This window comes from Gasterosteus aculeatus, chromosome 7 (genome assembly GCF_964276395.1).
Source record: "Gasterosteus aculeatus chromosome 7, fGasAcu3.hap1.1, whole genome shotgun sequence".
Lineage (NCBI taxonomy): Eukaryota > Metazoa > Chordata > Actinopteri > Perciformes > Gasterosteidae > Gasterosteus > Gasterosteus aculeatus.
The window spans coordinates 9156118-9184082 of NC_135694.1; the positions used below are offsets into that span (position 1 = coordinate 9156118).

The window sequence follows — 27965 nt, forward strand, 5'->3', positions numbered from 1 at the left end:
AATGTTTTGTTTTTCCAGAGAAAAAAAAGGTTATGGTTTCTTAGTTTGATATGTTTTTCTGAAGCCCACCCAAGGCTGTATTATAGTGGACCTGTCATCTGCATGTGGCTACCACATGCTACATGTAGCTGACAGTTACACAGGGGGTGTCTCCACTGGAGCAGCATGAACGATCCTCCCCTCAGTCTCTCACCCTCTCTCCCCTCCTCTGTCTTTTACTCTCCGATGCTTCCCCTGACATACATTGTCAAGTCAAATCACTTTTCTTCATGCAGCCCATTATGACGGAATTTGCCTCTGGGCTTTACAAGGTAGTGCAAACGCAACCCTCTGACTCTGAAGAAGAGCCAATCACAGTTATACTCGTCCTTGAGAAGTCAGTGTTAATTAGGATGATGGCGCAAATGTGTGGTTCTGAAGTAGAATCATAAGCATCGCCACTAATCCGGATTGGGCTCATGTAAGAGTAAAGGTCAAATGTCCAAGGAGAAAAGAATGTGTGTGTTTTTGAGTGAACTGCCAACATTTTGCCCTTAATTAAAACATTTAAATTAAGTGTTTTTTTCCTCTATTGTAATCCCGTCCTTGTGGCCAGGACAAACAAAATCACGACAAATAAACATGTTTACCAAAATACTAATTTAATACTAAGTAAATTCAAATTAAGCCTGTTCCTACTTTCAAGATACTATGAACAGGAGAGCCTTGGGTCGGAGAAAAACAACAGCGAGGGAAATGCACATCTTCATGCAAATGGCAGCACAGGATGGCTCCTCCTGTCTAATGCATAGTAAAGTAATCTGTGGACTTTTAGTAATTCATTCTTTGAACGTCAACGATAAAAATGCTAAATGTTTGTAAATGAGTAGCCTTTGGTGTTGACTTCCATGATGAACAGTGTGAAAGTTGCATCTTGAAGTCCCGATGGGTTAGGCATGTGCTCTGGAGATTGGAATACTTCAGTCCGTTTGGTGATTCGATTTTCGTGGCTTTTGTAGTTTCTGTGAACTGACCCAAATTTTGTCCTTAGTTTAATTCACACTATTTCTGACGTTATTACAATAATACTTGAAAAAGAACTGTGTGTCCCCTTTGAAGGTCTGAGCAGTAGCTGGTACTTCTGTGCCAGTGTGACAGTGACGCTAATGCGTTTTGGCAGATTGCTATCTTTGGAATCAGGTAGCACTGTGTTCCTCTAGTGTATCATCAAAGAGACATTGGTCTGTAGAAATGCATTGATGCGCAGCTGTTTTTCTGAATTTAACTACTACACAAACACAGAATATTTTTGGGGTCCATAAAATAATGCAAATTCTTTTTTTTGTGCTGTTTTGTATTTTCTCGTGGAGTTGTGTCAATTTTAAATTTTATCCTTGCTTTATGTGGCATTAGTCTGTGCTATATTACGTATAAAAATGGCTTGTATAGAACATTTAAAGAAAAAATATAAAAGAACACGTTTTATTTATATAGTGGTGCAGATTGAAAACATGGATTCTTGGGTTTCAATATTTGATATAAGGCAGTGTAAACATAATGAATTGATGCAGAATATTTATGACACAGTACAAACCTTGCAGACACTTAAGGAGACTCAATAGGAAACTATGTTAAAAGTGAAACTTCTACTGTTACTACAACAGCAAATTTTGTGAAAAGTTGGAATCTACATGCCTCATTCATTACTTCAATCTTTGTTGCATGATATTAAATCCTGTCTTCATGCACATTCACATATCCTGCATAGCATACCCACACACAATCTGTTTCAACACCCTAAATTATACTTTTAACCACAAAAACTACAGATGGGTGTTGATGTCAGAAAGTATGACAACATACATTCAAAGCTTCATTTGAAAATCTCCCTCTCGGATCCCACTCAAGAAAAACACATTGTTATATGTTATAAATGGTTTATATGATGCAGATATTTCTATACTACAAGGTAAATAATAAAACGGACCGATAAACTGAAAAAAACCTCTCTGTAGGGTCAGTCTTAGTGATGAAATGGCAAACTGTTACACATTAGTGCAGCCAATACTCTACACTTCACTGTGTATCCCTCAGCGTGTGCTTCATATTGCATTGAGTCACCTTTGGTCTGCGTTAGGATGAGTCTGCAATGGACCAGACACAATAATACTAATATTGACCGTAGCTACAATACGGTGGCTTGCCCTGATGTGGTGCTTGTGTGCGGCAGCGCGTGTCTGTGTGGTTCCACTTGACAAAACCAACACCTTCTCAGGTCAAAGCGTAGCCTTCCGACGTTCACCTGCACCTGCTCTTCTCATAAAGGCCCACTCTGCGTGAGACACACGGCCTGTGATTGATGGAATCAACAGAGGGAAGCATTTATTGAAGCGGATAAACGATGGGTCGAGCGAGGGAAACATAGGAAGCGAGACAGAGAGAGACAGAGAGAGAGAGGGAGAAATGAGCTGCATGTGGCACAGCAGTTAACTTGCAAAAATCAGGCTTTGGAATTGGAGTGAGGAGCATCTCTGTGATGCTATCTGACGCGCCGTTATTGCCATGGCATGTTGCACGTTACGTCTACTCATAGATCTGCACAAGTGGCAACATCCGCGCACACATAGATGCACACATCTCTCGGATGTCGGCTTTTTGTGTTTCTCCAGTGGAAGCTAAATGAAAGCATTTCTCTATCGCTATTCGGGCCGGTCTCTGAGTGATGTCACTGAAGGAAGGTGAGGTGTGTATGCTTTTTAAGTCACGTTGGTGTCAAAGCAAAACAATTGCCTCTCCGATGTTAGAGAGGAATCTAAACTTTTTCCTCTTCCAAATTCATTTTTTCTCCACAGTTAAAGCAGCAGGGATGGCTGGTTTAGATATTACACCTTTCGTGAAGACTTGAGATAACGCAACCGTGTGTCACACAGCAGTAAAAGGTGGATGATTAGCTCAAATGGACAAACAAAGTGGGTGAAGAGATATTGCAGTGGGGCCGGTAGAGAAAGGGGAAGGAGAGGACAGGGGTGGTTTCAAAATAAGAGGGATGAGGAGCAGGAGGAAGGGCCCACCAGTCATCTTCTCCTGCACCAGTCTCAATGGACTTTGTCCTTCTGCAGCACGACCGGAAGAAACCTGAGTGGACACGTTGGCCGGCCCAACGGTCTGTTAGCCATCCTCTTAAACCCTCACTCGGGAGGGAGGTGGGAAGGAGGAGGAGGCAAAGACCGGATGGCTGAGAAGAAAGGAGAGCAAAAAGCAACAGCCGAACAGACAGAGAGGCGAGAAGAACTAAAGTGAAACAACAGAGATTTTATTTATTTTTTACCACATGACAACAACATTTTTGTCCCGTTATGTGGATTGATACCAAAGCAGATGTGGAGGAGAACAGCAGGACTCGCGCCAGCCGCAGTCAGCGTGTGATGAGCGGCCTGCTGTTGTGTACTGGGGACATGAAGCATGTGGATAAGTACATGCATGGTAGGACAACTTTCACAACGCACTGTGACTGCTTTATCTCAACATGTTTATTGACTTCTAATCTTGAACCAAACAATAAATTGTACGACCTGTGTTTGAAAAAAAACGTGCATAATCAATCACTGCTGAGTGTCTTCAGAATGTGATTAGTTACAAAAACCTTTTAAAAAGAGCAAGCTGTCAAACACTTAATGACCCTTAGTCATAAACAAATTAATCTGAAATGTTTACATTGCCACACAAATATGCATACAACATGAATTGGGAAATGCTGCCTATTGTGTAAAAACTTCTTCTTTCTGTGTCCTCAGACAAGCAGTTTGTGCTGCAGCTGGCGGTGTGGGGCCTGAGAGGGGTGGCCAGAGTGATCCTGGCCAACAACCCGCTGAGCGGGGCTCTCATCCTGGCTGCACTGTTCTGGGACTCCCCCTGGCAGGGCCTGCTGGGAACTCTGGGTGTACTGGCCTCTACGCTAACAGCTGTAATCATAGGACAAGACAGGTAGATTGATGTGCCCACATACACAAACACACACTTAAAATTCTGTCGTTGTTGTTGCTTGGAATTTAAGCCGGGAACACTAGCTTGTAATTTGCACCACCCTTTGTTGATTGAGGGTTCTACTTAAAATTCATGAGAATAACAGCTCCATAACTGATGGGCCTGTCCTCATCTACACCCACTGACTCACAATTCTTATTTCACCTGATGCCACAATATTTACTCTACGCCATGCACATAATAAGATGCTAATAAGCAATCTTTTTTCATTAAAACTGAACAAATTGTTTAATGGGCCCCGATAAGAAGCCAGTTATGATCTTGTAAACAATCCGAGTGTAAATCCCTGAATTACACAGATGAAATGTGACTCCTTCTGTTTCTCTTTGTGTGTTTGTGTGTCTGTGTGTGTGTAGTGCGGAGGTGGAAGGAGGTCTCCATGGTTTTAATGGCATGTTGGTGTCTCTGCTGATGGGAGTGTTCAGCTCTGCAGGACCTTGGTACTGGTGGCTGCTGCTGCCTGTCTGCTTTTGCTCAGCTATGTGGTAAGACACACTGTTTTTGTTGGGAGCCATCACCTGGGAGTCATTACCTTCCTTGTAAAGGGGAATGGGTCTTGAGTCTATAAATAGCTTATAATTATTTTCGCTGTCACATCACTGGTTTCCTCAATAATTTGACTTACGGCAATTAAACTGAAATGAATTTTGGAAATGTAATGAATATTTTTTTAAATTATTGACACTTTATAGTAAAAATGTATAACGAAGAAACTAATAGACAACTAATTTGTTTAAATAAATTCATCTTCATATTTAGTCAAATGGTTGATTTCCTTTTGTGGTATTTTTGCAGATTTTTCTTTGAGTGCTCTGTAATCATAAATCAATCCTGTCTCCATGGGAACGGAGACACTTTTTCTGATGTTAATTGATCTAGACAAATAATAGTTTTTGGAACATTTTGGAAAGGCTCTTTCACAGGAATGTGAACATGTATCTGAAAAAAAGCTTATCAACGAGATCTATTTTGTCCCCACCCCCTGTCCCCGTCTCCAGTGTCTTTCTGTTCAGTGGACTCTCCTCGGTGTTGGATCGCTGGGACTTGCCTGTCTCAGTGTTTCCCTTCAACACCATTATTGTCCTATACCTCCTCTGTACCGGCCCAGACAACCCTTACTTTCCGCACCACCCGGCTGCGCAACCAGGGATGACGGATCACAATGGCACCTAACTGATTGCAGTAGAGGTGAGTCCAACGATTAATAAAATGTCTGTGCACAGGTTGAGATTAAACGGAAGCTGTTTTTATATAAGTTATTAAATGTATTCATTTTAAATATTCATTCATTCATCATTTCTTCATTTATATATATTTTTAAACTTGGCATTAATTATTCCACCATAAGACATTTAATGTATTTACAGATCTTCAGATAATGTCTACCTCAGTAACGTTTTGTCGACATCTGAAAAGCTTGGAACTTCATCAGCTAATTTGCCGGTTAATAGACTTTCATGTCACCAGAAATACACTGTCCCAGCGTCACTAAGATGGGTGAGGAGCCCCCCAGGAAGCCTGACCCCAGTCGAAAGGAAAAAGAAAAGCATACAAATGCTACGACGGGTGGTTTTGCCTCAGAGCCTCAGAGCTGTCCAGGTCTCCTCTGCAGGGACGTTGAAGATACTGAGGTTAATTTCTAAAGGAGCCTGGCTTTATACACCTCAACAATCCAATTTATTTGAGTTGCGGAGCATATGTGTACTATTCTTACCATCGTTGTAGAACTCTGCTCTGGCTGCTCCATCCAGGATTTTATTCTATTGAGATAATGTTTTTAAATCTTTTAAAATAGCGCTTCTCTGCTCGAATGGAAAAATACCCTAATATGCCCATCAAGTCACATGATCATTAATAGTCTCAAAGAGAACTGTTGGAAGTGAGTGGATCGTTTTTGACAAACACTGAGCTGAACCAAGGCCAGTTATCTTCCGTGTGTCTGCCGTGTTACACCCAAAGCTAACAAGTAACTTATTGAAGCCAAACTATGACTCATCAGTTACCAAGCAACAGTTACTGAGGGCGCTTCTGTTCGGAAATTAGCCCGAACGGTTTTAATTGAACGTTCTTAGTGACTGAAGCTCACAGTGGAGGTAAGGCATTGAAAGTAGTGCTCCTGTGGGTGTGAACAATGTTCAGAATGTGATTGTCAGTCCGGTTTCTTGGAAGGAAATACTGAAGTTGATTTAATAGCTGCAGTTACCTTGTGAAAGGCAGAAAGAGAGAACAAACGAGCAATAAAGCCTCAGGGTCTATATGCTGCGTAGTCACCTTGATTAAAATGCAAGCTCCAGAAAATAAAAAGGTTACTTTGATCCACCAAATTGAAATGTACTGCTGTCCCCTTGGACTGTTACTCACGAGACTTTGGCAAAAAGACTCTCACCAGCTGCTGCAGTCTGCTTTGATCTCTGAGAGCCAGCTGGCATCTCAATGCTGAAAGAGCAACCGTTTGGAAACAGACTGAACCGATTATGTGATCCATTATTATTTCCCTCCAATGAAAGACTTTTTTGTCCACTTCCCTCCATCTGTCCGTCTCTGGCCTTTTTTAACGCTATCCTTTTCACTTCATAAATTCTCTGCTTGGGAGATCTGAAACCTTTTAAATACTTCCTTTTTAATCTCTTTGGTTCTCTTCCCCCCAGTGTCTCTGCCATGCAATTTTCCTTCCTCCCTCTCCCTGGATCTTTCTTCATCAATTTATCCTTTGCTCTCCTCCATCATAAATCAATCAACAATAAACCACTGCTAACCTTATTTTTTATTTCTTATAGATATTTCCTTATTGTTACATTCCCTAATGTGAAACAATCCCCCCTTCCTTCTCTTCCACCGCTTCTATCTTTCTTCTTTCATCCAATTTTTCTTTTCTCCTCCTTCTTTCTAATTCACCCGTCTCCATTTCCTCTTTCTTTCCTTCCCCCGCCTCTCTTCTGGTTCTTTCCAGCGATGGGTGTGACGTAGGTCCTATTTATATTTAATGTCCTCAGCTTGCACTGCCGAGGAGGGCGCTGTGGCAGCACAACTACAACAGCAGACTTTCTGCACACAGGCGTACACATGTATGTACACACAGCAACACGCACACAGAGTTTGTGTGCCTAAGCTATAATTAAACACCATTTATGACTTGTAAATATCCGTGACATGCAAGTGCACCCATCCCGTCTCCACGGAAACTCTCTTCTCCCCGCCTGTGTGTGTGTGTGTGTGTGTGTGTGTGTGTCTGATTAAAGGGGACGTGTGCTCGTTTTCAGGTTCACACTTTTTTTGGAGTATCTTCTAGAACATGTTTGCATTCTTCAATGCTCAAGGAAAACATTTTTCCTCATAGTCTCTGAATACATCGGCCTGCTTTGATTGACCTGTGAGAAAAAACAATGTGCCTTTGCAAAGGTGTAAGTACGGTGATGTCACGAGAGGAAGGGTCATCAATTGGTTATACTTCCTTTCTGTGGTTGCAGCAGAGACAACAACCCACCAAGGCCCCTAGTTAAAAGACTACAATTACCATATTGAGCCGGGCAGGCGGAGCAAAGGCTGCTGCTGGGTTGATTACCCTGAGGGAGCTGGTGTGGAGGAAGGGATGCAGAACACAAAAGAGTAGAAGCAGGATGCATGCAAGAGGAAGAGGAGCAGCACATAATGTGATGTTCAAGACAAGTAATGTAACTGAAAACTGAAGACATTTGTGTTTTTTTGCCTTAAGACGCAGAATACAACAATTTGGAGTTAAAACCACCGTTTATTGTCTTTATTTTTTGCGTCCACACCCCACAAGCCGATCCCGACCCCTCAAGACATCACGGTACTGAGATGGGGGAGGTATATTCTTAGGAGTCTGCATGTGACACAGGAAGGGAAGCCATATCTGAACGGCTCAATGACTTCTGAGTGTTCTTCCAGTTTGAATGTTGCCCCCCCCCCGCCCCCCCCCCAGGCGGGCCATTGAGTAGAAGCCACACATTTTGGCACTATATTTTTGCGAGTTTGCTTCTGCTCTTAGATTTGTATACTACATACATACTATATAAAATCCCTGTACAATAATTTACAATGTGCTTAATCATGTAATCCTCCCTTTCTTTTTCTCTCTTGGCCAGGTTACGCGTGGCATCCTCCTGGGTGTGGGTCAGATCTTTGCCTGTGGAGCTCTGTGGCCCTCCCTCCTCATCCTCGGGGCTGTTCTGCTCTACTCACCCCTGCTGGCCGCTCACGCTCTGCTGGGATCGGCAGTGGGAACGATGGCTGGTCAGTCTCCGTCTGAGTATTCACGTCTTTATGCGGGAGAGTTAGCAAAGTGAGAATGTTCTAATGTTCTCTTCAAGGGCATTTGGTACTGTGCTGACCCTTTAGTCAATGGTTGGTGTCTTTCCGCTGGAAATAATCTGGGTTGAAGTTAAACATTTCCAGTGTCAGTAAATAGTCGCACTGTATAACATTTGGCCCTGGTCGTCTGTGTTTAGTCATGGAGAGTACTTCTCAGCCTGTGAAAGCAGTTGTGCAATAATGTCCTTTGTGGCTTTGGAGGAGCTTTGTGTTTGAGAAATAAGCAATAAGGCTTATGTGCGTTATATACACACATGTGGCTGTGGGTGTCGTCTAAATCTGCCTCACTATGACTCCTTTTGGGTTGAGAGAGAGAGAGAGAGAGAGAGAGAGAGAGAGAGAGAGAGATGTGCTCGCAGTTCAAAAGACTTCAGCCCCCTGCTTTCGTCTGCAGTCAAAAGTAAAATCCAGTGTCCTAAAATACTTTGGTGTATGTGTTTGTAGGTATGACTCATACTGTAAGAAACAGTAGAAGTGGGAGTGAGCTCATATATGACATACTTGTAGAAACACATGGTAACAGTAGCAGACACACGCACTGCTGCAATAAAAAAAAGTCATTAAAGAGACTGATTCTAATGAGGTTTCTTAGGCAACACAGACGTTGAGAAACATGGTTACCAATGCTGTAATCTGTGGAGGCCGGTGAGTATGCAGCTATTCACTGTGATTTTCTGCAGGCAGCAGCTGGACAAGAAGAGAGGAGATGGTATAATGGGTTTGATATGATAACAACTCTCTGACTCATTATATTTGCATAGACAATATTGGACGGCGAGTGACGCACACATACACACATTTAAGTATGTATACACACAAATTAGAAAAACAGTAAAACATGTTCCTGCGGAGCTTCCTTCCCACATGGCCATTAGTCTTCAATGACACCCTCGTGTGGACAGGGAAGGACGCGGGGGAGACTGTAGTACAAGATTAACGTGAAGGAAGCAAGGAAGGGACAGAGGCAAAAAGGGGGAAATGTTAACGGAAACTTGGAAGATGGAGAGGAAGACAATGAAGTGTGGAAAGGGGAAGAAAGGAGTGTTTAAAAGCAGAAGGGGGAGGCTGTGAAAGAGACACAAACAAACTGAGTGGAAAGAGGAGGACGGCAGAGTAGCCCAGAGAGACACAGTGAGGAGGCAGCAGTGGGGTGTGGTCACTGTGATACAGGAGCAGACTGCTAAACTGCAATGCCTGGTGAGGGAATCACAGCACAGCTGTACATTACGCATTTATACATTACGCATGTACCATGATTTCGCATTTATACCGGTTGACATTCTCGTAATCCATCTTTTGTTCAGCCTGGATAGCTACAGGTTTGGCTGCTATGTGGTGTATGGTTTAAGAGAGCTTCTAACAACCAAAATGGGACAAAGCAAATGACAATGGTGGATTGACACACAATCAGTGGCACTTTAGTGAAGGATAATTCCCTCCCACTCCCCTAGGAGCATGTTTATGCCCGTGTGTGTAAATAATAGATAGCCGCTGCTACAGCAAATAGTGCGCTATGTTGGTCACTTTTTTGCAGAGTCAAACAGCATTCAGTCATTTTTCATGTTATTGCTCTTACCAAGGAAAGGTAAAAATACATTTCTGCTCTAGGGGTCAAAAATATAAGTACTGAATATATCAGTGAAATGTTCAGAAAGCTTTAAAGATTATTCCTTTCTGCAGCTGAGCAGTGGCAGCAGTCTCTGGGTGGGGCCATAGGACTGATGGCCTCTGATTACACACACACACACACACACACACACACACACACACACACACACACATATAGATGCAGTGTTTTCCCTTCCAGCTTGGTTTGCTGTAAGAGGCAGAAATACCCCAAAATCCTAATGATCTCATCTACACAGTGACTCCCTTTATTATGTTAAGCAACACCTGTACAATCGCAAGCAATGCAATATATGCACTGCTGCAGTAAGTGTCCTCTTTGGCCATTATAATATGTCAGAAATTATAAATTCTTAGGCTGTTAGGGTTTAGGAAAGATATCGTAAAAGTGTTTCTAATGTATTGTTTTGCAATATTTCGCAGTCATTGCACTTAATGTTTGTAAGCCCAAATTGGAAATGCTCCTACAATATATTATTCGTTTTTTATTATAATATTGACATAATAACACCTTATAACAGCCCCCAAAAATATTTTTTTTTGCAGAATTCTATTGGTTTAACTTGTCACCTTGCAGCGATGATGTGAGAGTTAACTCCATTGTGTGTCAGTTCCTCATGACATCACTGTTCGGTGCAGCACAGCACTGCTCTGACCCCAACCAGCAGTGAAGCTGCTGCAGTATCCTCCTTGCTGATTCTGAACGAGTCTCGCCAGCCTTTGCAGCTGATCTCTGTGTCCCCACTCTTTTTGATGACATCGTTATTCTCCATCCCGTGTGGGTTGAGAGACACGGTGCAGCTGGAGCTTTAAGACCGGCAGAGAAAAGGTCAACGCTTCTGGCATCACTGATATTTCATTGGGCCATCGGGCCCTCCTGTGGAGTCTGCCTAAAACTTCATCAGACGTGACCTGCTGGTCACATCAGGGCTCTGCAGTAGTACCAGCTAAGAAACTGGATAATGAAATCAGGACCGACATTTTTTAAGGAGATGTGATAAGCATTGTTATTTAACTGTAATTACTTTCCTGGGATTTGTCTTCTCATCGAGAGCTTCCTCTTTTTCTCATGCCTACATTTCTTGAAACCATTGAATGTCGTGACTTACTGGGGAGGAGGCACACATTTCCTCTACCAGCCCCACCCATCATCACCACATGTGGCTGATTGTGGCTGAATACAGTCTTTTCCAAAGGAAAAATGCAATAGACAAATCAGATGAATTACATCTCAGCTCCTCCTTGGTACTGTATCATTTCCTGGTTCTGTTTGGATGTGAGGTAGTTGAGAGGACAAAACAACATTTCCTTATTAGGGTGCAGTGCATGCAAACTACAATTTTAACTGAAGACAACCTTACAAGAGTGTGTGTCTAGTGCCACCATGTGGATCGTTCTAGTGCAGCAGCTTTTACAGCCAAATATCTGCATGCGTGTGTATTTACGTTTTTGTGTCATTCCCCAGATCACACAACAGCAGTGACTCATTGTTTTTTTTGTAAAGGTTTAAACACTCACTTGGTGTGTGTGTGTGTTTGTGTGCGCGATTGTTTGTCAGGTCTATCCATGGCGGTGCGTCATGAATCTCTGTACTCAGGCCTGTCGGGGTTTAATGGATCCCTTGGCTGCATGGCTGTTGGAGGACTCTTCTTCACCTTCAGCTGGAGGACACACCTCTTTGCCATCGCCAGCGGTAACGCACGAGCTCACGCAACAGTTGCCATTTATTGTGCATAACGGCTGTGTGTGTGATCTCACATATGATAATAATCAATTGAAGTAGAAAGACCCATTAAGCACAGCACTTAAATTACATTTTTGCCAATGGTGCTGAAACTAATGGTTTTCTCATATTGTCTCTGTCCAGGGTGCTGAAACACTCACATGCAACGCAATGTATAACGCATTGACAGCATTGTTCAAACAAAAACAAACAAACACCTTAAACTGAATTGCATCAAAATCTTTTACATTGTTTTGGTTTATATGGATATTTAACATTTAAATTAGAGCCTCAGCAGAATTGCTCCGGCTGTTTTCGGTGGAACTAAAGAATCTTGAACTAAAACATTTAGCTTTGTAATTGTTTAATAGTTCCTACAATATAACGCTTGATTTGATATGTTCTTGTTTCAGACTGGGCTGCCCTGTCTCCTGATACATGAAAATCAAATCAATCAAAAATCATTAAAATACAATACATTCATGTGTCTGAAATTGCAGCGGGGAGCACCATGGACATTAGTGCTGACCCGTTTGCCAGGTAGCTAATCTACTCCCATTAGGTAAATTGGTGTTAATTTGGGCTTTCAGCTTGTCTCCGTAACAAGGTCAACCGAAGCCAACATCCGTACCTTGTTACTGGACACACGTCAGCGACCTGGAGAGAGATGAAGTGAGTGTATCGCAGATGTATCTGGCCTAATTTCTTCTCCCTCTGCGCGCAGCCTTCCTCTCTGCGTATGCCGACATCGCTCTGAGCAATCTGCTGGGAACGGTAAGTACACACACCTCAAGCCGTGTGTGTATGGAGCAGCAACGCAGAGAAGCCTTTAACGCTTCTATCCATTTCTTTTAAGCCTGGGATCATTCAATATTAGCTTGAGATTTAGCATGGTGTCAGAACAATATCAAGCTTCCAGCTGGTGGGAGGTGGATCTGCTAAAGGGTGATGAAAAAGGACTTTATCACGCACACTTGTTCTCCTTTACCCTCTTATTCATTAACGTATTTCCTGCTCTAGGTCGGACTACCAGCCTGCAGTTGGGCAGCTACTCTGACCGCTACACTCATGTTGCTGCTGACGGGCAGTTTAGCAGCATACCGCATCCCGATGGCTCAGGTCATGGCCCCTGAACACAACCTACGCTTCCCGCGCCAATGGGAAGCCGGAAACACTGCAGACATGGAGAGCACAGATGTATAACGTATTGTATCAGTACTTTTCTGTAGGATGAGCGGGACCAAACAGAGAAACAGTTCCATTCTAAACATTTTATGAATTGATTTGTTTATCAATAATAACCTCAGACTCACAATAGGTTTACAATTGACTAAATAATATAGATTCAACTCTTTGAGAAAGCCATCGCTCTACCTAATAATCAAAACATATGGTATGACAGTTGTTGTAGAGACCACAGGTCAACCTTTTTTAATAAATGGGTAACATTTTTCACCAAGCTCAATTAACAGCCATTTAAGGGGAAATAAAACGCATTTTAATAGTTATGGAATCCACAAGTCACTTCAGTTATTGCCAATAGAAACACAAACAGAATTTGACAGTTATTATTTTTAACCCCTTCATTTACCCTGTAAAGACACACAACAATAGAGCACATGAACAACAGACATGAAGATGTATCCCAATGCCGAAAGACAGTGAGTTCACACAGATGACATGAGATGCGAGTGCTTAGCTGCCTCGGACAGGAAGTTAAAGGCAACTGTAATCCTTGACTCTTAATTACAATTATGATTTTTAAAATAAATTATTTTAAAATATAAAGTGAAGCTATTCCGTTGTTCATTAATTGATTTAGTCTTTTTATCAAAATGTTTCCTGTGCAGATCATTTTTCAGATTTCCCATCAACATCTAATATACCAAACACACAAAAACAATACACTCACTTTTGAAAGTTTTTTTGCCATTCAGGTGAAGTGACATTCTTCCACTAACAATAATGTCCTCTAAAATGTTGCTTTACGTCATGCATCTCTATCTTAGTGCTTTCAGGTTTTTTTGTTTACAGGGTTCTTGGACTGCAAGTTTTTTTTTAATCACAAAGTACCTCACAGACAATGGTGACGTGGTTGGAATCGAGACGGAATATATACAAAAGTGACTCTCGGTCCGTGATTGATCAAGCAGAGTAATACAAAAAGAAGAAAAAGTAGAAATATAAATACTAGCACAAACAGTATTTTTCTTTTAAGCTGCATTACAAAAAAATGAACATTTCTAGTTTTACTTTCATTTGAAGATCTGATTGTGAGTGCCCTTGTGCTTCTTTTAGAATGACTGTGTCCGCGTGTGTTCACAATGGTTCTGAAGAAAGGCAGAATGAATCTTAATTGGTATATTTGCGTACACTCACACATACACACACATTCAAAGGACCCACACATACACGGTGCACACTCATTGGTGATGATTACAGTATCTAAAAAGGAATTTCGGAAGAGGTATCTATTATATCTAATTGAAGCCAGTGTAAACAGATACGTGTATGTGGGTGTCTGTGTATCTTTGTGTTTAATGTACGTATCTCTTTGAATATATATTTTTGTGTCGATGAATTTTAGCGTACATGCACTCACATTTTCTTGGGATCTCTTTTTAGCTTTAATGGCTGAGAAATGTCCAATGAAAATGTTTCCTTAATGTTGCTATGTTAGACCATTCTATTGCGTCAATGTCTGTCGACAGTAGGTGTAATCTTATTACGTGACCGCTTTGTCTTTCACAACGTTTCTTCATGCATGTAAACCATCGTCAAACAGTGACGCTGTGCAGTGCGTCCAGTCTGCAGTCAGACTCTATTTAACCAGAGAGACAGGAGCTAGAAAACAACAGAAATTGTATTGTTTATGAACAAAATAGAGGGAGCAGAGCCCACCGGAGGAGATTGTTCTCTGTCAGTTTTAAGGAATCATTTGATATTCAGTGAAATTGTTTCTACTCTTTATTTGAGCAACTCAATAAACTCTCATGTCTGTGCGGTAAATAAGGAGCTAAAAAGTTTGGGTCAGGAAACCAAAACAATGAGCTAAAAGATGCTGAAATGCAGCCAAGAGCATATTGAGTTGGATGATGACTCTAGGTGAGCGCTTCCACGTGCAAAAGGTCTGATCCATTGTCAAAAATTGATAAAACAAAAAATGTGATCTGCTCAGCTCCCATCTAAACTATTTTGTTGTAGAAATCTTTGTTACATGACTAAACCTAGTAATCCGTACCCTGGGGTTCAAATCCGGGAAGAGACACTTATTTTATAACATTGAATCCTTCAGAATGCTCAGTGTGCTTCCCAATTACTGCAGACACACAGAATCAAGGGAATCCAGGAAAGTCTGTTAAAAAATGACAAACACAATGCTGTCTATGCTGTACTGGACAAACTGTATTTCTAACGTTTTTCTGTGTGTGCGTGTCTACTGTTTGGGAGCAACGCGTCTGGTGTGTGTTTATTTTCACAGCAGCCTCCCTAACACCACTCCCTCTCTGCTCCTGGCTTCTCCCCTGAGGATCTCCAGGAAGCCCAGTTTCGTCAAGAACTCCAGCCTCTGACGGTCTGTTGGCTGCACCTCGCAGAAGACACCCTGAGATCCTACATACACAGAAAAGAAAGACCAATTAAGATCTCTCCCCCTCCCATGATACAACAGCATGCACCAGAAATACTCTTGGTTAAAGGCAAAGGTTCATATGAGAAGAAATGCATAATAGAGAACCTGTCATGGAGCATTTTTTTTAAACACAGCAATTCAACATTGAGGACTAGTGCCAGCAGCCAAGCAAGTAAATAATTCACAAGGACTGAATGTAATGGTTGAAAACATCTACAGGCAGCATATTTGGTAGATGCTCCTCTTAGCTTTGAGCCGATGAGTCCTCCGGAGAAGGTTTTGCAAGCTCCAGAGGCAGCCTGATCTCCAAAACCTGTTCGTAAAAATGTATACGAAAATCTTGACCATACAAATTCGTAGTGATTCATACGAAATAAATACGGACTGCAACTGATGACGTCACCCTATTCAAAGTGAATGGGGACCTGCATCCCGTAAACACACTTTGTGAAGTCTAACGATGTAAAATAAACGTGTTATGATTGCATTTTTAACGAGAAATCTATGTTAACTTGTAAGAATGGAATACTAACCCTAACCCCCTCAAAGAATCCAACATGGCGGAGAGACGTTCACTCAAGAATCCGACATGGTCCGCCATGTTGTTCACTCAAGGGGCGTGGTTAACCCCCGCAGTTCGTATGTATTGTTACGAATTTGTATGTTCAAGATTTTCGTATACAATTTTACGAACAGGTTTTGTAGATCACGTTGCCAGAGGTGTATGTAAATATAACAGTTCACGCTATCCCATATACTCCCCTTTTCAATTTGATCCAAAGCGATGGTTAATGTGTCCGCACACTGTCCTTACCGTTCGCCTTGAGTGCAGTGAGGAGGGCGGTGAGCAGGGTGCGGCTGACGCTGACGTCTACTAGCTCCGGCAGGGCGTCCAGTCGAAGCTGAGAGGGGAAGTGGTACAGGAGAGAGTCGGGGTACTCTCCCTGGTCCTCCTCCATCAGCTTGATCAGTTCCTAGACAGAGGGCAGCAGTGACACATGGACATTTGACCAATGTGCTACTGAAGATAAAGGTAAAACCCTGAGAGTTAACCATGTCCTAGTAGTGTGATGGAAGGTTGTGGAGAAGCCTTTACCATGCATATTCCTTTGTTGCTGAAACTAGATGATACTACGGTGACAAAGTAACAAAGATCTTGTGGCAATAAGTACATTAAATATTGCTCCCTGTGGCTGCAGTGTGAGTGATGTCAGTGTGCACACTGACACACAGAGTGGGCAAACAAGTCCTCCACAGATGTCCGGCACTGACAGAGCCTGCTGGTGAGCAACACCACCTGGTCTGTTTGGCTCTTTCCTTGGGATCAGTTTGTCATGATGAGCAAAAGCGACACTGTAACTGAATGTGTTGGTACCTCCCATTTTAAACAAACATACTACAGTAATGTGCCCTGATGCCCTAATTTCACATTTGTGTACATCTTTAAAAATGTTTGATATGTCTTGTTCAGGGAACGTGGGAACATTATCTTACTGAAGTTCACCACTAACATAATTTCTTTGTTTACCTGTGTGTGCCATTCACTTCCAAGTAGGTTATTAATCAGTCACAGAGGGGGCCAGACGGTGTAACTAAAGGTATGTCTAAACCTGCGTGTTTATAACTGTGTTTGTGTCTCTGCCAGAGTCTGCCAGTGGCCTTCACTATATTAGAACACTTATAGTGTTCTATAGAACACAAAAAGGTTTGTATAATGACTCCTCCTTCTTCACATATTCACCTGTGTGCTGGAGTGAGTGTTGCCCCCTTTTTGTGGGTATTTGTCCCTCATCGCAGGCATCCAATTGGCCTGGCACCGTTTGGCAAATGAGCGGACATCCAAGATGCCCAACACACAGCCACAAACACCCAGCTCGTCCTCCAGGATGAAGCAGTACTCGGGGCACAACGCCAGGCATGGTCCAAAACATCTATGGGAATGAAAAGACATATATTATATATATATCCGTTGAGGATGTGTTCTGCAACGCAGGATTACTCTGTGTTTCTGTCTCTCTCAGTGTCACAAACACACCTATCTCCAACGATATCCGGGTGAGCAACACTGGACTCTTGGCCCCCCTGATTCCTCAGGTGGAGTTGGCGCACCATCCGATACATCTCCAACTACACACACACACACACACACACACACACACACACACACACAAAATAAATAAAAACATTTTTTTAAATATGGTCATTCGGAGACTTGCACCAAATGTTTCCCCCAAAAAGTGTGTAAAACTGCAGGTGACTGAATTATCTTGGTGCTTTAAAAACGCATGGTTTAATTTTGCAACATCCTGCTGCAAGCTTGTTTATGCATGAGCAGAAAATGTTCTTCCTCCCTGGGTTGTTTCCCTTTTCTCTGAAGGGGGTAAAAAGTTTCCACAGCACCTCTGCTAATGTTGAATATTCTTTGGCTTTCCCTGTTGTGAACACAACTCTTTGACATCCATGATATTGTGAAACAATAACGTGTGGGTATACCTTGTCTTTGCTGTGGTAGGGCCTGATGTTATAAAGACGAGAGGTAGGGAAGAGAGGAGGAGGATGAGTGAAGAGTTCATTGTTACTGCCTATTGGGAGAAGCATCTACACACCACACACAAACACAAACAAAGATGTTAATCAGTTATATAAGGTTTGAGCTTCAATGACACATATTATTAATTTAAGAATACAAATATGCATAGAAAAAGGAGAGGATTGATTGAACACAAAATGTGTAGAATATGACATGCAAACACACCCTACCTGCACCTCCCCAGAAACGCCCCCTTTGAATGCCCACGGTTCAGATTCCACTCCCAGCAGGTCTGCCCCTGTGGTCTTCCCACACACTACCACAAACCAGAACCGAATGTCAGTCGGGTGACGTCATGCGGATCGGGCCAATAACAAGCCACTGCAGATTGTAAATGATTGTACAGCTAAATCACGTTTAAACATTCATGCCGTAGCCTACACACAGCAAAAGTGTGCCGTTTATTCAGCATTACAGCTCTCAAAGAGATGCTGGTTTTAACGCTTCAATTAAATATTTTGAACAAGTGTGGTTCAGCCATCATCGCCATATTATCTGATGAGCGTCATTGAGCTAATACTGCGAGATAATGATTGGATTTGGGGTTAACATTGGAAAACTTTTAAACTGAGTTGTTGATGTTGCTGAAGAATGATTCACGCAGAAGATAATTATTAGTTAGTTCTTTCATGTTTAGACAGGGAGACGACAATTTCAACGTCCGTGCTTACTTACAGTGGAAGCAGTCCCTCCAGGTGCCCAGAGGGGAGCTTTCACTCAACACTCGTCCATCTGAGTGAGATAGGTGAGTGGGTGGCATTAGATATATTACAGTAAACAAATATATAAATACATATATAAAATATTTGAAATATCTAAGCTACCACACAGTGCTTGATAGTACCCCCATTTGAGAGACACTAGTATACTATACTAATATAATTCAATTCATTTTATTTTATTTTGTATAGCCCAAAATTGCAAATTAGCCTCCGAGGGTCTGTAGTCTGTACAGTCTGTACACATGCGACATCCTCTGTCCTGAAACCTGGCGTAGGAAAAACTATTAGTATTACATGTATTATTCCCCAGAACAGCATAGTACATACTCATATACTATAGTATCTATACTACAGAATATGGTAAATAACATTCCATATAGCATCTCAGATAGCATGGCAATAGTACAAGCACAGCATAGTACAATGTTGAACAGCATAGAAATTGTATGACGATAGTAACCAGATTTTATTATTCCGTATTCCCGTAGTTCACTTATTCTCTTTTGCTCACCCAGCCAGCATATGAATGCTTTTGCCACGAGGGCCGTGTTCCTCAGATCCCACACATAAGGGTAAAGGTCATAAAGCACAGCCCTGTTGGCCCCGCCCACCACGCTGCAGTGAAGCTGTGCGATATCTTCACACAGGGACAGGACCCTGGAGGAGCGGCCACGCCACTCATCCATCTGAGGACACACATATAACTGACATTAGTCATTTGCACGACACAATTAGAACCAAATATACAAAGAAAACGCCGACCTTCTGAGGCGTCGTCTTCTTGCTGTTGGCGCTGACCAGGTGGCAGTTCCCTTTCAGCCAGGTCAGATCCTGCAACAGTTTCTGGGCGGACGTGCCATGCTCATGGGGCAGATAATAAAGGCCAACCAGCAGCTGCACCTGGGACTCACTTAGTAGGTCCTTCCCACCACAAAGCCCCCAACTCTGGCCTTTCTGCCCCCTGCCGCCGCAGGAGGCTACGTGAGGCCTGGAGCCTTGAGTTTGGTGGTTGGGTTGCCTCGGCTGGTTTGACCTCTTCCGTTCCGCCTCTCGTGCCTCCGTCTCTCCCTTGACTGGTGACGACGGAGGTGAACTGGAGATCAGGGGGAAGACAGGGAGCTTGGCCACGGCAGATGGTCCTCTGAGGGTGGAAGGGCAGTCGGATCTGTCAGGGGTTTTGCAGCGACCTGTTGGAGCGGAGGACCGCTGGTCTGCTCGAGTGCTCTGTCGACCTGTTGTCAATAACGAATGTTACATTGTAACCAAAAGACATTTTCATATGTGGAAACCTTCAAAATGTCAGTTAGTTGTCACCAGACACCATGCAGCTATTAAACGAGTGATGACAGTGACTGAGCAGTGAGATTATGTGAGACACAGATCTAAATCCTGGTGTTTTACCTGCTTGTAGTGGTTGGTTGAGTTCGTCCATCCAATCATGTAGTGCAGCAGACAAAGCTCTATCGGGACAGTATTCACACTCCTCATCTAGAACATATATAGCATTACATTATTATATACACAGCACAGCTACAATACAGTAGCGAAAACCCCTCTTAAATCATTTTGTGCATGAATCCGTACCTGAGGTTCGTTGCATTGCAGTTGGTACATTCTCTTCACACTCACACATACGTACATCTCCTTTAAAATACACAACTTATCTTACGTTTGCTGTTCTGTACTTCTTGTTTTTAGATTGGTTTAGTAAAATGTTGACAGCTCTCAAAATCTTTCATTGAATCTGGTAATTATTTTACACACTACCTTCTCCCCTCACCGTCATGCCTCTTCCATTTTTATCCACATCGCAAGCTGCACGTCACATTTCTCATCCCTTCCCTGGGTGCTCATTCGTCGTCTACCACTACGCTTTGTTTCCAGTAAGGCCGAGATCCTTCTTGTGGCAGTGGCAAGTGGGTGGAAACTTTGTGGCAGGCAGCGGCAATCGCCAGTAAATCAGTCGGCGTCACAACGGCACGCTGGGTGGGAGGAGCCAATTTTTCCCAGAAACAACTGTTATTTGTACGACAGGTCAGCTGCTGTAAATATTTAATTTTATTTAATTTTATTTGAGACACGTGAGCCCCCGTCTTCTTATTACAGAGGCTAATTTTAGGTTTGGACCGGCGGGTTCCGTGTAGTGGGTGGGGCTCTCAAGTTTGATGCCACCCACTTGCCACTGCCACAAAGAGGATCTCGCTGTCACTCTTTGTTTCTGCTCCACAGAGGGACTTTCCTCTCCTCTTTTCCCCCACATGTTACCAGAACAACGTCACACACGATGATGGTTTCTTAATTCAATTTACTGGTTTCCTCTTTTCTTTTTCTGGTGGAACTGTCATTCCACCATTTTTGTATTTGATGGTGACTGTACAATTTAATTATTATGAAGAACTAGAAGTTTAAAGAACCACTGCACTTTGTTTCAAATTGATGAATTATTCTATAATAATGACTGTGTATAGATCGTCTTAATGTGAGAATAGATGACGATTGATACAGTTGGTAAATGGTAAAGGTCAATAATTTAAATCCCTTATGACAGCAACTGCTTATTAAGTAACTTGCCCAGGAAAACAGATGCAGCTTAAATTCCCACAAATTAATTTACATGCTAAGTACTATCAGATAAAATTGTGTTAGTTGCCAAGCAACACCGGCTTGTTTCACATTTGTCCAGGAAGCAATGGGAACTGCACATGGCTTTGATCTGGCAGAACCAATATTAGTTTATTAAATTGGGACATCTCCTGTCTCATTCATGCTACTTCCACCTGCTCATTAATCTTTTCCCCTTTCTGCCTCACCATTCCTCTCCTCTTTTCCAGCTCTGAACCAGCTCCCCAGTGAATGTAGAGGGATGTAGTTGGCTTCAAACTCGCAGTTGGGGTTGAGCAAGAGGCCTCTCAGGTGGCTCCTCAGCTGAGGCTCTCTGCCCTTAAAGGGCCCCAAGAAGAGACGCCGGGAGTCATAGTCATTAGCGTGCAGGTTGTCCCAGATGAGTGGGGGGCGCTGGAGGACGGACTCCACCTCGGCCAAGCAATCGACGGACAGCTTCCTGGAGATGACCTTACTGCCTGTGGGGCCGAGGGGGAAGGAAACAACGTATTTAAAAAAGCCAAAAATGTTTTCTCTACCCGTTCAAATCTGAACTGATCATAAATGAAGAGATTGGCGCAGCGAGACGGAGAAACCAGGGACTGGTTATGCTGGGACCAGACAGGCAGAGTGGACTGGTCGTATTTGAGAATGAATGAGTTAAGCAGTCAAGCCTGGACCAGATAAAAGAGGCCTCGCCGATGCTCGAGACTAACAGAACACCATTCAGAAGGATGAGTACAACAAACTCACTGAACCCTCCCCAAATGAGAACACCAACCAACGCTTTGTTGCCAAGCAACATACCAAAGTGCGTGCGCAGCATTGTGTCTAAAAACTAGGCGGCGTCTCCTTTGCTGTTATGTGTGTTTGTGTCTGCAGCTGCTGTGGAGTTCATACTGTGTTTACATCTCTGTGTTGTGGCCTCAGGGATGTTTTATACTGTTGTTGATAATATAAGAATGGTCAGGTTATGTAGATTAAGAGTGCCACCGTTGTGTCCATAGATTATTTCTTGTAATAAATTTACTTTACTTCTTAAAATCTTGAATTTGTCTATTCTATTCTATGTGTTGATTATTTTTGAGGCTACACTGAGGAATGTGGTTGTACACACACTCTATTATTCCTAATCAGTTGTGTGCAAAGGCTGCCAAGTGCCTTCTGTGGAAAAGCAATAGTTAGTCTGCACATTAGGTTTCATGCCAGTGGCTGTCTACCTCCACTTAGCTCACACAAATAGTTACAAAACAAGAAACAAAATACCTCCAGGTGAAATGAAAGTTTAGACCTCCGTTTTTACTGTGTGGCAAGATGTGCATTTAAATGTTTTTCTTCAATTGCATTTTTGTGTGTGCTTCTATTAGCCAGGAGGTTTTCAGTGTCTCACCTGTCCATATCACTGTTATGTCGGGTAGCAGGTCCTCTCCAATAGTCTGCAGGTAGGGAGACTTTGACACACTGGGGGAACACAGGGAACCACAGTACTCTACAGGGAGAGAGAAACAGAGGTGTCTGTCATTATCGGTAAATATCTGCACACGTCAAATCTGACATGGCCCTATAGGCCACAACTCGAGTCAGTGCATCCTACCTGTGGGGCAGAATAGGAAGACGGGCGGTTCCCCCAAAAAGCGATAAATGTCATTGGTTACAGTGACCTGAGCGTGAGCGAATGAAGAAAAGGTCTCGCTGTCAGCCTGACACATGGAGTGATCGATGTCATCGAACAGAATGGCAAATGCCTGGCAACCCAGGTCTGATACCTGGAGGGAGAGAAGGGGTCGTGTGTGAAAGGGATAACGCGTTTGGATCATGTCCTCATTGTCCCACATACCTGTCTCAGCTTGCGTTTGAGTAGCGTCAAGTCACAGGATGATGAGAAGACAATGTCCTGACCAGGAGACAGGGCGTAAACAAACCTCTGGCCTCTCGACTGAGCCTCTTTAATAAGAGTACGCAACTGACCTAAGAGCAGGAGGGGAGGAGAGGAAATATCTTGAATTAGAAATTTATGATTGGACAAAATGAGACTCCAGCAGCCACTACTATTCTATCAGACTTAGTGTGACTTGGATGTTCCTACCTTCCTCTTCTTGAGAGTAGACTTCTCTCCACAACAGTCTGTGTTTCAGGTCATCCTTCGGTCCATACAAGTAGGTGTTCAACCCCCAACTTTGCATCCTGGCACAGAAAGACGTGAACAGGGGAGGTAAGGGAAGTGAACCTGGTCTGTGTAGGCTTAAGTCATTTCAGCAACTACTGTAGACAGGAGCTTTGTTTAACCACCACATATACAGTACTAGTCAAAAGTTTGGACAAAGCTTCTTTGACAACCCGCATGAACTGCAACTAGTGTAACTTCCTTGTAAGTTACTTTTTATTCGGTTGACCGCACACCAATCCCCCGCTGGAGAGAAGTGGTTTTATATTTGTTTTATTCCTCTGCGCCTGATTCAAGTGAAAGAGAAGGTGTGTCCAAACTTTTGACTGGTACTGTACATAGAACACACATAGCTAAATATGTATGTGTATATATACATACATATATCAAGCCATATGCTTGGCTTGGTAATGTAAGTACGAACCCTGGAGACAGTGAGGAGAAGTGGCAATGGACACAAGGAGGAAAAAAGAAAAACAGAAAGCAAGGAAATAAATCTACTGTATTGATTGTGGTGCCCATGACCGCCTCAGTTACAGGAAATGATCTGCTGAATCATAAATAAGGTAAAGTACTAGAAGTGAAATAATAACTACATCACGCACACACACACACACACACACACACACACACACACACACACACAAAGATGACTATTGCCCTCTCTGGACATGGACCAGCTCTTATCGTGCTCGTCGTTTGTGGGCGGCCTGTGTGCTCACTCTCTCCTTGCTTCTCTTCCTGAACAGATGGTGTCGCCTCCACAAAGCTGCAGCCTACCTCTTTCAAACACACAAATCAGATAAACACACACACGCTCATGCTGTACACACATTCACACTAGTCAACCAAACTTATGCAACTCATTGTGTGAACACTCTTGATTCCAAAAAGGACGACCTATTAATAATCCTGGATCCCACACACACATCTTAATGGGCTATTACAGTGACTTTGTTTGAGTTACTAATTGTATGTTCCTATAACAGATATATATTATACAATGATTTGGCTTGTATCTCCAAGAGCAGAGAAAAGCAGAGAGCAGAGGGAACAACTCATCTCAAGGGATGTAGTCGGTTTGTCGCTATTGGCTACAAAACTGTGTCACAGTTCCCAAAAGGGACTTACATCGCTTCACTTTGCAAGATCAGTGTGTCATCAACAATGAATTGGTCCCATACTAACTACAAGTTGACATGGGGTAAAATAAATGTACATGAAAAGGGAATGCCACATCCTTCATTTGTTTATCAGTTCATATTCAAGGAACTTTTGAACCTATTTGAACCTCTTTCTTCTTCCACTTCAACTAAATGCAGCATCTCCTCCCTCTCCCCTCTGTAGCATCCAGGGCTGAGCCTCCGGACGGAGGATGAATGTGCCCTTTGCCGTGGAGTCAATTGGCATCAGTCTGCCTGATGCTGATGTAGAGGCGTGCAACTGGATTCAGCCCACAGGCTTGAGGTCAGTTCACAAGTATATATCTATCCATCTATCAGTTACTACCGAGCTGTCACGGCGTTGATGTTAGAAACAAACAGGTTTATTGACACATGGGCACCTGTCCTCACATGCAGAACCGTACATGCATGGTTTTGTTCAGTTTACAGACTTACCATTGGAAGAGAACCTTCCTCTGATCCATAGTCCAAGGCCGCCCATAGAAACCTGGCGGAGAAATAAATATACATATATATTCTTTATATCCGTACGCACATATGGATGATTACTGAATATGCACCGTGGCATTCCAGAGCTTGTTTCGTATCTGTGAATGAACCATTCTTTTCAAGGCCAAGCTCTGCTCCAATTATTCACAAAGTGGACTGCTATCAGCGACTGGACACCGTTCTGAATGTTTGGGCACATGAAACGGTGCACGCTCTTCCTGTGCTCGCTTGCTCACATCCGCTCTGCGTTTGGCCGAGACATAATTCATCTCCAGCTACACTCCTCATCACAATTTTCTATATTTAGAAATGGTAGCGTATCCAGTGTCCCTCTCCCTCCATTGTGTGTTTGAATAGGTCGGCAATGTATGTGCGCATGTGTGTGTGTCTTATGTGGCGTCTGTACTTCTGAGCGCATGTGTGCGAGGCTGCTGAGTGAGACCTATATCTGTTGGATGCCACCACATTGGACTAAGGAACACACAGAAAAGGTGTGTGTGTGTGTGTGTTAGAGCTGTATCACTGTCACATATATTTCAACAAACCCACATCGCAAAAGGTTGTGAAAATATCTGTTATGGGAATCATGGAGTTAGACAATGGACAAAGAGAGTAAAACCATTTAATTGAAACATTTTTCCATCAAAAGCTATATATTTAAGATTAAAACCTTAAGGTCTGCTAAGTTCAAATGTGAATGTTTTTTTCCTCTTGTCTGGCATTTCATGAACTTCATTATTCCAATAATTAGCAATTAAAAAGGCACTTTTTCTGAGCATTATTTGGCTTTGTTGTCACCATTGACAACAGTGCTGACAAGGAATCTTTCTGATCAAATCAATCAAATAATATATAATGCTGAAAACACATCACCTCGTCAAGCGTTGATCTTCATCAACATCTGTATTATGTTTTGATTGGGGCTCGCAACATGACTTCCTTCATGCCTCATCATCATCATCATCATCATCATCACCTCCACGACTATCCTGTCACGGCATTTCCATTCCCCATTCCCTTTTTCATCTCCACTTCAAGCCTGACTGCTCATCAACACATCATAGCAAAAAATACCTTTTACATCCCATCCACCTCGACGTGCACACGCGCATGACCGTTCTTCGCCTGCAGACGTATGTAGGTCAAACGGTGATCTGTTCAAACATCGTGTCCCCTAGGTAAGAAAAAGAGATCACATGATCTAACAGGAGCTTACCTTCCACCACCCCACAAAGAAACTGCTTCTTGTCCTCCATCCTGTCCTTGGCCCCGCTGCCTCCCTCCGCTTCCAGTCCGGCCCCTGTGGAGCGAGGGAGGACGAGATGCTCCCCCCCGTCTGGATGCTCAGAGACCGGAGATCTCCTTCGTGCTTCTCCTCCGTCCGCCTCCACCTCGTCCTTTCGCCTCGCTCCTCCCCTCTACAACGCCGGGGCTGTCGGGCTGCGTTCACGTGCTCAGAGAAAGCACGTGTTTTATAGAACTACATGCTCACTAAGCATAATAACGTGGGTGAGACGGAGAAAGAGGCCGCTTTGGTGTTGGGTTCATTCGTCGAAAATTATAATAGAGATGCACCATACGTACTAACGTGCTTTCTGCTGCTGGGACGGGAGTTAGGAGAATGTTTCGATTGTTACCTATGATATATTGGATTTCTAAAAAATGGATCTTTACGTATAAAGTTAAACCTTCTCAAAATGCACTGAGAAGGCTAAGAGCAGAGACGGTAAATCAAAAACCCAAACGCCAACAGGGATGCTGTTTGCCATTTGACAAGCCCAGACTTACTAGTTTGGTGTATTGTGGAAATATAAAAAACATGAAGGGCACAATACGCTGGTTGAGATTTGAAAAGCACAGGTGAATCTAATAGTATCATTAATGACGACAGTGTATACAGAGCAGTAAAAGTGTGAAAGTTAGTGTCCACATCCCTGGGAGTGGTCTTCTGGTGAGTTCAATGTAACTCGGATTTCGAATGTCTCTCAGTCAATATCAATTGTGGTGCTATCAAGTATTACATGCATGAATTCCAGTTGATTACATTAAATTAAATACAATCATAGCTGTACATTGGTATTATTCTATTGATTCAAAATGATAGTGGTTTTACAATATTCTCATTACTTTATTGATTATACAGTTCATCAGATACAATCATGGCTGTATTCTGGTGTACAGTAAATGCAATTTATTAATTTATGAACCGGGTTGTTAGTTTATTTCTTATATCCTACACTACTGTCTCTGTCCTGTGTGACTGGAATAGGGACCTGTACATTCCTATGAAGGCCAGCAGGGGGCAGAATAACTCCATCACAAAACAGGTGGCGATCCTCAAACTTGACCGTTGACACTTAGCTTAAGGTTGAATTCAGTCAACTGTGGTTGCCATTATCCATGCCGAATTACACATTATCATCCTGTTCATTTGGAGGTAGGGCTGCAACAACGAATCGATGAAATCGATAAAATTTGATTATCAAAAGCGTTGATAATTTCATTATCGATTCAATGTGTTGCCCGATTATTACATCACTCAATGAGTTGGGGAGATGCGCGCGGAGCAAAAATAAAACATAAGAGCGCCGAGCCGACGTAAAGGAAAGAGCAGCCAGCAGCGCCGGCAGTTGTTGTGAGTCGGCGCAAATTAAAACTTTTTAATGCTGTTTTTTTTATAATCCGATTCATCGATTAATTGAAGAATTAATCAACCGATTAATCGATATCAAAATCATCGTTAGTTGCAGCCCTATTTGGAGGTAGTGTTCCTGGCTACACAACAAATGTAAGTACAATATTCACTAGTTAACAGAGGTTAGTATACTTATACCATAACTATGTTAACATTTTCATGTCATGTTAAATGTTAAAATTAGT

The 27965-nt window shown here is 42.7% G+C and overlaps 2 protein-coding genes across 4 annotated transcripts; one reads left to right on the forward strand and one right to left on the reverse strand.

The window, feature by feature from the left end:
• Positions 1–3182: 3182 nt before the first annotated feature.
• Positions 3183–13492, forward strand: LOC120822208 (urea transporter 2). Of its 3 annotated transcripts, none has more exons than XR_013468334.1 (8): positions 3183–3462; positions 3774–3963; positions 4380–4508; positions 5022–5211; positions 8130–8277; positions 11540–11674; positions 12295–12376; positions 12725–13492. XR_013468334.1 is itself a non-coding variant. In XM_078106468.1 (5 exons), the coding sequence occupies exons 1-4, from the start codon at positions 3336–3338 to the stop codon at positions 5194–5196; spliced, it is 621 nt and encodes a 206-aa protein (XP_077962594.1). In that variant the 5' UTR covers positions 3183–3335; the 3' UTR covers positions 5197–5211; positions 5491–5615. The 3 variants fall into 3 exon arrangements, 1 of the variants encoding a protein (XP_077962594.1); XR_013468333.1 differs by lacking the exon at positions 12295–12376 and adding an exon at positions 12429–12478; XM_078106468.1 differs by lacking the exons at positions 8130–8277; positions 11540–11674; positions 12295–12376; positions 12725–13492 and adding an exon at positions 5491–5615.
• LOC120822207 (protein O-GlcNAcase) lies at positions 13180–26512 on the reverse strand. The gene is made up of 17 exons (XM_040181679.2): positions 26302–26512; positions 25032–25083; positions 23335–23432; positions 23086–23216; positions 22843–23014; positions 22639–22737; positions 21458–21727; positions 20049–20135; positions 19410–19879; positions 19159–19333; positions 18601–18657; positions 18096–18181; positions 17829–17933; positions 17371–17462; positions 17077–17266; positions 16150–16309; positions 13180–15316 (listed from the first exon to the last, which is right to left on the reverse strand). The coding sequence occupies exons 1-17, from the start codon at positions 26339–26341 to the stop codon at positions 15180–15182; spliced, it is 2421 nt and encodes an 806-aa protein (XP_040037613.2). The 5' UTR covers positions 26342–26512; the 3' UTR covers positions 13180–15179.
• Between the last annotated feature and the right edge of the window lie 1453 nt (positions 26513–27965).

What these genes read in the sequence shown, in the direction of transcription:
- LOC120822208 (XM_078106468.1), top strand. Translation starts at nt 3,336, where the DNA reads ATGTGGATTGATACCAAAGCAGATGTGGAGGAGAACAGCAGGACTCGC. An exon ending in GTAATCATAGGACAAGACAG is followed by an intron (nt 3,964 to 4,379) that starts GTAGATTGATGT and finishes GTGTGTGTGTAG; the next exon opens with TGCGGAGGTGGAAGGAGGTC. An exon ending in TGCTTTTGCTCAGCTATGTG is followed by an intron (nt 4,509 to 5,021) that starts GTAAGACACACT and finishes CCCCGTCTCCAG; the next exon opens with TGTCTTTCTGTTCAGTGGAC.
- LOC120822207 (XM_040181679.2), bottom strand. Translation starts at nt 26,341, where the DNA reads ATGGAGGACAAGAAGCAGTTTCTTTGTGGGGTGGTGGAAG. An exon ending in TCTTTGTGGGGTGGTGGAAG is followed by an intron (nt 25,084 to 26,301) that starts GTAAGCTCCTGT and finishes TTTCTCCGCCAG; the next exon opens with GTTTCTATGGGCGGCCTTGG. An exon ending in CACTGCACTCAAGGCGAACG is followed by an intron (nt 15,317 to 16,149) that starts GTAAGGACAGTG and finishes CTGTGTATGTAG; the next exon opens with GATCTCAGGGTGTCTTCTGC.